The sequence below is a fragment of the Micromys minutus genome, assembly GCF_963924665.1.
Source record: "Micromys minutus genome assembly, chromosome: 18".
In the NCBI taxonomy this organism is placed as follows: domain Eukaryota; kingdom Metazoa; phylum Chordata; class Mammalia; order Rodentia; family Muridae; genus Micromys; species Micromys minutus.
The window spans coordinates 26,436,991-26,446,406 of NC_137953.1; the positions used below are offsets into that span (position 1 = coordinate 26,436,991).

Below are 9,416 nucleotides of genomic sequence, written 5' to 3' on the forward strand. Positions count from 1 at the left end.
TACCTCTGCTTTCAGGATGTGGGGCAATCAGATTGGAGATGAAGGGGCAAAGGCCTTCGCAGAGGCACTGCGGGACCACCCCAGCCTGACCACCCTTAGGTAATGTGCCTTCTGAGATCTGGGCTCCAGGGACCCAGAGAGAAGCTGTTGAGAGAGAGGGTGTGCCTGGCTTTTCTCCTGGAGCAAGACTGATTGGTCTTTTGCTAAAGTTTTCCTCAGCGGGTGTGAGATTCGTGGGCAACCCATTATTCTCAAGTGCCCAGTGAACAGGAGGACACGGGGCACCTGCAGCCCCTCAGTTTCTCTCCATGTGCATCCTTTGTAGACGCGGAGGCTAGGAGCAATGCTCATGCCCAGATAAAATGGAAAAAGGAGAGGACACTGGGCAGCAGATTCCTGCTCCTTCCTCTTTCTCAAATGACTCTAGGACAGAGGGGCTCCTCCCTTCCTGTGAACAGCCTTCCATTAGCGTCCCGGCCTGACGCCAGACTCTTGGAGTTTTGTAGGCTCTGCTATGAAAGGCATCCAAGACTCTAGCTAAAGAGACTTCTCCAGATCTTGCCATGGGTTTCTGAAACTCTCGGATGATCTGAGCAGCCCCATGAATGCCCTCACACACGCGAGCCTGGCATAGTTCACTTGCAGAGCGCCAGGATTCCTTGGCCTTCAGCTCAAATGCAATCCCCCGAGATCTGCCTTTGTTTCTACCTGGTCTACCCAGAGACAGCCATGAACCTGCCTTCACATTCCCTGCTTCCTGCCCGGTGCTGTGTCTAGACTGAGTGTGGACGGCAAGGCCAACTGTGGACCTGTCTGTAATAATCCACCCCTTGTGTTTTGCTTTCTAGTCTTGCATTTAATGGCATCTCCCCGGAGGGAGGGAAGAGCCTGGCACAGGCCCTGAAGCAGAACACCACTCTGACAATATTCTGGTAACATTTTGAATCATTTCCGAGGGTTGGGTCTGGTCACAGTTCCTGAAGTCACACAGGTTATAAACTGTAAACTGAAAAGTGCTTCCTCATTTAAAAAAGCAAATTAAATGTCTCCCCGGCTATTTCCACACACCTAGGACTACCACAGAGATGAAGCAGGCTTTGTTCCTCACCCGCAGCTTAGTTAAAGGCACCAGAAGTCCCCTCAAAACAATCTCACTCAGGCCCCCTTGCTCTGCTGGCCATCCATCCATGCAGCTGCCTCTTAAGCACACACATTGGGTTTGGCATCCAGATGGTCTGTCTCTAGAAATCTGGAATCCTCACACTTAGTAAGCTGACATTGCTGATGGGGCTTTTGGGCACCTCCATGTTTCTGGCAGGCCATTTAACCTTTCGTTCAACCTTATTGTTACTTGTGAGCAGGTTGCACTACCCTGCTGTGTCACCCTCTTGCCTGCTAGTGCTCGTTAGATCTTGCCAACATAGTGTTAGCGACTTGTCTTGTTGCTGAGACAAAATACCTGAGAAAAGTAACTTAAGGAGGAAAGCGTTTATCTTGGCTCACGGTTTGAAACGACAACCCATGGCGATAAGGAGGGTGCAGAAGCAGGGGCCCGAGACAGCTGATGTCACTGTCAGGGGGCAGAGAGAAGAGCATTGATCCTCAGCTCGATTGCTCCTTTTGATTTTGTGTGGTACTCCAGCCCACGGGAAATTGCTGTTCACGGCTAGCATGGGGCCTGATCCGGAAACTCCCCATGAGGTTTGTCTCCCTGGGGAATCTAGATCCTGGCAAGTTGTCCGATGGTATAAACCATTACACATAGTTACTGAAAATCCCATGTTCTGCCCAATGGAGTGGTGAGAACACCAATAGCCCCAGCACCCAAGAGGCTGAGGCTGGGGGATTGCAAGCTTAACACTATCCTGCCCTTCATAGTAAAAGCCTTACTCAAACAATGACAACATGAAATAGGTCTCTCTGAGAGCTCTGGTTGGATCTGCTGGTCAGTCAATACACTTTTTAAAAATTATTTCCCTTCCTAAAGGTTAGTATTTTTAAATAACATATGCTTTGTAAGGGGGAAAAAAAACCATGCAGATGAAAGTCTGAAAAGTAGAAATAGAAAGTATTCCTCATGGTTTCCAGATAGGATTGCTTCCCTCGAGTCTTTTTATGTACGTATGCGAAATAGAAGCGCACTCCGCTACTGGCTATGTGCTAACACAGCTGTTCGCTATGCTTTGCACATTTGACACACCCATTCTTGTCAGGATGTCTCACCTCCATACTGCTGTTGCTCGGGGCTCCCCAGTACAGGAGGGTGTAGAAGCCTCCGTGGCATCTACCTTTTAGGTGCCAGGAGCACCTCCAAATTGTGGTGGTCAGAAAGGTCTCCCTCCAGACGATGCTAAGTGTTCATGGACAGCAAAACCACACTGGTTGAGGTTGGGGCTCTGAGTGAACGAGAAGGCACATTGTCCTTGTCCATGGGTCCTTCTGCGCTTTCACTCGTGCAGACTCGCCCCACCCTTTCTGTATGTGGTACTGTTGCTCTCCATCCCGGCCCGTGAGATGCTGAGGCCAGAGACATTAATCCACCTGCCTGAGTCGCCTCTGCTAGTCAGTGATGTAAGGTCAGTGAGCTGGTGTCCCGAGCATTCTAACACTGCCTCCTTCAGCCTCTCTCTTACCATCTCTAAGGCACTAAACACCTTTGAATGGAGGCCTGCTATTTTATCAGTCTTGTCTGTTGACAGGCACCTAAAATTGTTCACATTTTGCATCCTGAGCACAAAACCCTAGTGTGTGTTACAAAGTCTAAACCTTTGTTACACCTCTTTTTTTTTTTTTTTTTTCCTTTTCAGTACTGAGGTTCAAGCTTGGGGCTTTGGGCACACTGAGTAACAGCTCTGGCACTGTTCTCTATTCCCAGGCTTTCATTTCTTTTTTAAAATTTGAAATATACGGAAGCTGGCCTCAAACTCACGATCCTCTTCCTCTGCCTCTGAGTAGCTGAGGTTAGAGATAACCACTTTCCTTAGCTTTGATGAACATCTAAAACACATCAGCGTGAATATCAAGCCTGATGGGTTTTTTTTTATCTCAGTTAAATACATTTAAGATTAGGATAGATGTGATCAAACTTCCCTGCAGGGAATGATCTTTTAGACAGGGCTAATTCCTGCAACCTTATCTTTCCCCCATTGGAACGAGAAGATCCTCCGCCGTCGACATCGGGGAGTTTCTGTCCATTTGTCCCATCAGCTGCCTGTTTCAGAGCATCTGAGAGGCCCCCAGAGCTTTGTCACGAGTTCCTGTCCTTCACAATGACCTCAGAGCATAGCTGAGCATGGTTCACCATGCAGGGCTTTTCCAGGCCTCCATCCTGACCTGTGCTGCTGACTGCATTCAGAGATCTAGGGCTGGAAGCTGATCTGGAAGCTGATCAGCAAACACCGGCTCCTTATACTGAGGGGCCTTGGATTCTATAAAATCCCAGGGCTCTGTCTACATACGCTGCAGGCAGGAGGGCAGGAAACAAGATCTCTGGGAAGGATTGCCTGGAGGCTAGAGCCCTTGTGTGAGTTTATCTGCCTAGATGCAGGGTTTCAGTGTAGACTGGGAACCTGGCCCTCAGCATGTGATGCCCAGCTGGAGGGAAGGCTCTAAATGGCTTCTGTGAACTCGCAAACAACATCTGTCCATCAGCACTCCTGACTCAACATTTCCTTCCTCCTAGGCTGACCAAAAACGAACTTAATGATGAGGCTGCAGAGTGCTTCGCAGAGATGCTGAGGGTGAACCAGACGCTGCAGCATTTATGGTAACTCACGGGCCCAGGTCCCAGATTCTGTACATAGTCTTTGTGATAAATTACACATATCACAGCATGCAGCCATTGAAAGGTTAGAGGGTATTAGTGTCACAAAGCTGTACAGCTGTGACTGTCTAGGTCTAGAACATGTTTACTGCCCTTCCCCCAAGCCCTGTCCTTCAATCTCTGCCTTAGTGACACAATTCTGAATTTTGCCTCTGTGGTGGGTATTTCATAAATGGAGCCACTCAACCTGGTCTTTTATCTGTGTTCATTAGCACAGTTCCCGAGGTTAACCCATGCATGGTAGGAATGCATTGGCACTTCGTTGCCTTTTAAAGCCACGTGGACTTCAGGACATAGATATATGACATTTTATTCTTTATCGGTTGGTAGATATTGGGCCATTTCCTCTTACTAGTGCTTCCATGAGCATTCATGCACATGTTTTTGTATTAGGGTGTTTTCCTCTTCTTTGTGTAGATATTTAAGCACGGAGCTGCTGGTAACACAGGGAGCCTGTTTAACTCTCTGAGGAAATTACACACAGCTTTTCATAGTGGAAGCCACATGGTGAGGGCCGGTTCTCCCCATTCTCATCAAAAGCTCCTTTTTCCTTTTTATTGGTTTCTTTGTTTTCTTTTCTTAAATGTAATTTATTTTTAACTTCACACATATATAAAATGTTCTTTCAGTAAAGTCTCAATTATCTTCCTTCTCCCTCCCAACAAATCTCTTCTTCCCAAGTCTTCCAACTTCCATGTTTTATGTGTGCTTGTCTGTGTGTGTGCACACACATGTGTGTATATGCATGCATGTGTATGTCACTGACAAGAGCATGGACAGAGGGTTCCTTATTTGAGGGAGCCAGTGGCTGTGTCACTGAGGATGGTAGTAGCCTCATGTACCGCAGCCTGGTGAGGAAGAGAGTCCGTGATACAATGCAGACTTATCATCATCTCTGGTTGTGGTTGGCAAAAGCATCACTAAGATTAGACTCCAGGCCACAGGCCAGGTTCCAAGCTGCAGGTTAAGGTTCCAGGCTGCAGGTTGGGGTTCCAGGTATAGGCCAGAGCTCCAGGCTGCAGGTTAGGGCTCCAGCCTACAGACCAGGGTTCCAAGCAATGTCTGCCTTCTCAGCCTCGCCTGTATTTTGCTTAGCTTGGCTCATGTCCCGTCTGCAGCACACATCTTCTACGAAGCCCTGTTTATCAATGCCGCACCATGGGGACCATGGGTGACAGCAGCAGAGCCCTTTCCCTGCCAGCTCTTCCAGGCGTTGGGAGAACCTGGCACCATCTTACAAGACTAGTTGGTAGCTACATTAAATTCTGAATTCAAATTCCAAAAACCTTAAGTTCTGCCCTGCCTTTGCCTAACTGCTCGGAAGGAATAGCAGACAACCTATTCTTATTGTTGAGATTGATGGTCTCCAGTTCTTTTGGCCTGGGAATTCCTGAAATGAAGGACGGACACACACACACACACACACACACACACACACACACACACAGAGAGAGAGAGAGAGAGAGAGAGAGAGAGAGAGAGAGAGAGAGAGCCTGGGCATCACACTCAGTGTGTAAAAACACTGAAGGTTTTCCGGACTATTCATTGTTCTCATGTGTCTGAGCCACTGTCAGTGAAGCGAGATTCTGTGACCACCTGACCCTAATCCCAGGGATCCCAGGTTGGACCCAGCCTTCTGTGTTGACACAGTTGCATTCTTCTTTCAGGCTGATCCAGAATCATATCACAGCCAAGGGGACAGCCCAGCTGGCCAGGGCCCTGCAGAAGAACACCACCATAACAGAGATTTGGTAAGGCCACTCTCTTGTCACAGCAACCAGCTCCATAGTTTCTGACGAGGTACCGCTAACCCCCTTGTGCAATCATGGAATCCCATTCCTTCTTGCCCGTGAGGACACCGTGGTGAGGAGCAGCAGTTACAGGACAGGAGGGAGCCCAGCGGCCCTGAATACTCACACGCTCTGGAAATGTATCCTGGGGTGTCCCACTCAGTGTGATGCATGGAAGTTGGCAGGGACAACGCCAACTGTAGGTTCTTTGAGGCTTATGTAGTGGCCTCTCCAGGAACCTAGTCCCAGGTTCAGGGGATGGATACCCTTAGCCACTGTCTCCTGTGTCAGTGGGGAGAAGAATTACAACACCTAAGACCTACTCAGATATAGTCCTCCCTAGCCTTGGCTCCTAAAAGGTGTTAGGGCTTTGCCTTAGAAATGTCACTGGTCACACACTAGTCCAGGCACTGTAGCCAGCATTGTTTTGCAATGGAACAGGAAGGACAGGATCCCAGCAGAGTACCAACTGTCCTGCCCACCTTGCCTGGGGTGGGCGTGTGGATGGGTGTCTAGATGCTGCTTCTAGAACATAATTCTAGATCCTTCCAAGTTGACAACCAGCTAACTATTATGTAGGATCTGTTGCTCTTACGGTCACAGAAAACCATTTATGAAAAAGAGTGTTATAGAGAATAGAGTCCCACTCCAACAAGAGACCACGGGCTGGTACCCCAAGGTCTGTGAGGAGATCCTGACTGTGAGCCGATTGGACCTACCTCTTGGTTTTCCTAGGCACTGGCTATCTGTCACTAAGGAACATGGGTTTGAATGCCAGCCTTGGGCTGCTACTGAGAATCCAATGGTGAAAACTACACTCATGGGCTCACCCTGAGTTGAGGGAGAAACACATTGGGGGAGAAAGTCTAATGTAATCATGAAGGCTGCAGAACCAGGCAAGGCCAGAAGGGAGCTGGGCTCAAGGCAGGCCTCCTAAGGAAGAGACTTCAGACTAAGCCACCAAGGAAGAGCAGGAGTTAGAAGGCCGGAGTGGTGGCTCAGAGTTGGAGCCAGCATGCCCAACAAGAATGACAAGCAGACAAGCATGGTTGCATATGCATTTAATCCTAGCACTCAGCTCTTTGGGAGTTTGAGGCTAGCCTGATCTACGAGCAGAAGCATCATGGCCAGTCTGGGTTACATAACACTGACTGTCAATTTGAAAGATTCTAAAATCACTTCTGAGTGAAGTCTCTGGGCGTGCCTATGAGGAAGTTTCGATTGAGTTAACTGTTGTGTGGTAGCGTCCCATGTGCTGGGGCCTCAGACTGAAGACAAAGGTGTGGGGTGCAGGGTGCGGGGGAAGCAAGAGCCAGTATTCTTCTCTTACTGCTTCCCGACTGCAGCTGCAGTGTGACAAACTGGCCCATGCCCCTGTTCCCACGTCGCTCCTGCCACTGTGCCCTCGAACTGCGTGTTAAAATAAACCCTTCCTCCCTAAGTTGCCTTTGTCACAGCGACAAGAAAAGTAATACACCCTATTTCAAAGGCATCCACAGTAAGCTGATGTCCACAGACTCCGGTGGTGTGGAAGAGGGGGCTGGGGAGAGAGGCAGAGCCTAGATGTGACAGAGTCAGATTGTGTATTTTGATCTTTCTACTAAAAGCAGGGGAAGGGTAATGAAGGGTGTGATGCAGAAAAGGGATGTGGTCAGGCCAGAGTGTATCTAATGGAGCAGTCAGTGATACCCAGAGGAGGATGTTGGGACTGGGGCTGCTTGGGGTTAGAGTGTCAAATCAGAGCTGCTTAGGAAACAGAACAGAACTCTATGAAAGATGGGCTAGCAGGGTGGAATCAGGCCCCGGGGACTCCAGCATGCTACGTAACACCGCTGGAAGCGGGGAGGGTCTATTCACTGAGCTGGGGGCCTGGGCTGCTGTGGCAACTTTGACATCCAGAGAAAGACCCCAATAGGAAGCTTGCCTATCTCATGTGTCTGTGGCAAGGTAAGAGTCCGAAGCAAAGGGGCCCAGACAGACTCCAGCCTCAGGCCATGCAGAGGATGAGGCATGGGAAAGCAGGCTAAGAACAAGTACCAGGGAGGAGAGAAAACCTAGAGCCTTCCATGTCCATCTGAGAGATGACACGATGCTCCAGGGAGGAAGAGGTCAAGACAACCCAATGCCTATGAAGGCTCCAATGTCATTAAAGGCGAGACTGAAAATGTCATTAAACTTGAGCTTATAGAGGCTGCTAGTGAGTCTAGTGAGACCCAGTAAATAGAGCAAGGGCAGCTGGTATTAACTGGTAAGACTGGTATTAATATCAAAGCATAATTTGGGTAGCGTGTGCTCCTTTACTTCAGGGTTGTATGACTCGTACAGGGTGTGGGGTCACTTACTAGAAAAAGGATGGATAGTAGTTCATAATATTTTGGATAAAATTTGCTTTTTCTCCTTCCCACTAGTCTCAACGGGAACTTAATTAAGCCGGAGGAGGCCAAAGTCTTCGAAAATGAGAAGCGGATCATCTGTTTCTGATGGGCATTCCAGGGCTGCATCTTTGTCCGAGGTTGTTCCTCAGCCGCAGCCAGCACGGTGCAGCCAGCAGGGAAGCAGGATGCTGTGGAGGGCCTGCAGCGAGATGCCTGCCAGGAACTCACACCTCCACAGTGCAAACCGACCTCCCCTGCAGGTTCTTGGACCGGTAGCTCCGGAGCCATGGCTGAGACTCTGCAGAAGCAGAGTCTGATGAACCATCGTCACTGCTCAAAACCAGCAAGGCATTTTCTGTACAAAGATCTCCCTGCATGTCCAGAAGTCTGAAGCTGAAGGGACAACAGCAGAGGAGGCCAACCTCAGTTCCCACAGATGCCTGGCTGAAGGCTCCATGAGACCACGTGATTCTCCTGAACCCTCCGTCCTCTGCTTAGAACCTCTCACTGTACAGATCCGTTTCTTCCCCACAGCTGTGGCTGCTGGTCCACCGTGGGGAGGGCTCACCTGAGGACCCATGGTGAGCTGGTTGTCAAAGGCTCGTCATAGACTTGGGTTCAGTTCTGGAGTCTTCCTGGCAGCAACCGAGAGTCAGAGGATGCCCTCTAAGTCAGTCTCAGAGGATCTCTATGCGGTGAGAGGACTGAGGTCCCACCCAGAATTTTCCCCAGTCTCTACTTTGTCTGCCCCAGAAGGGAGAATCGGTTCCCAACCTCCAACGCAGCAGGCATGGCTTGCCTCAATGGTCCTGAGATCCCAAAAAAACTTTCCCTTGCCTGTGAGCAGGGAGTATCTTCATGTCCTCAGCCATTGGAGGGTGACTGAACACAGCTTAGACTCCAGGAGCCGGCTGATAGCTCAGCCAGCAAGCATGCCAGATACCTACCCCATACCATGGTAGGCATTTGGGGATGCCCAGTAGGGTGGGATGGTTGGGATGTTGCCAGATAACATGTTCTTTTACCACTTCGTTTGTTAATAAAATGTTAAAAATGCTCACTGTTTCTAATGGCCAGGTCTGGGGTTTTCTGAAGGGACTCTGCCAGCAAAAGCATGCTTTAAGCCTCGGCCTGGCTCACTGCAGTGGGGATTCTGGGTGTCATGCTTTACAGAGGGCAGATAAATAGAAGCTAGAGGTGTCACCGATTTGATCCTTCATGGATCCCACCAAGGGACAAGAAAGGTAGAGGTGGCATCCAATGGGTTGCTCCTGAGTCAGGACATGTGGCTATATTGGGGCAGAGAAGGCCCCATTCTACACCGTCACCAATGCACAGTGGGTTCTGCAGGCCAGGCTTGCTACTGGGTGGGAGCCCATGACAAGAGGCACTGAGCTAATAGGGACAGCAAAAAAACAAAGGGGCAGG

At 49.5% G+C, this 9,416-nt stretch overlaps 1 protein-coding gene across 2 annotated transcripts in view; it reads left to right on the forward strand.

The window, feature by feature from the left end:
* Window positions 1-8,989, forward strand: part of NOD1 (nucleotide binding oligomerization domain containing 1) — a 51,014-nt gene extending 42,025 nt beyond the window's left edge. The window contains exons 8-12 of one of the 2 annotated variants that reach the window (XM_080931922.1): window positions 16-99; window positions 849-932; window positions 3,683-3,766; window positions 5,491-5,574; window positions 8,022-8,989. In XM_080931922.1, the coding sequence (XP_080788048.1) occupies window positions 16-99; window positions 849-932; window positions 3,683-3,766; window positions 5,491-5,574; window positions 8,022-8,094 (409 nt within the window). In that variant the 3' untranslated portion in view covers window positions 8,095-8,989. Of the gene's footprint in view, window positions 1-15; window positions 100-848; window positions 933-3,682; window positions 3,767-5,490; window positions 5,575-8,021 lie in introns of those variants that run through there. The other variant, XR_013975404.1, reaches the window with a different exon arrangement.
* The last annotated feature ends 427 nt before the right edge of the window (window positions 8,990-9,416 follow it).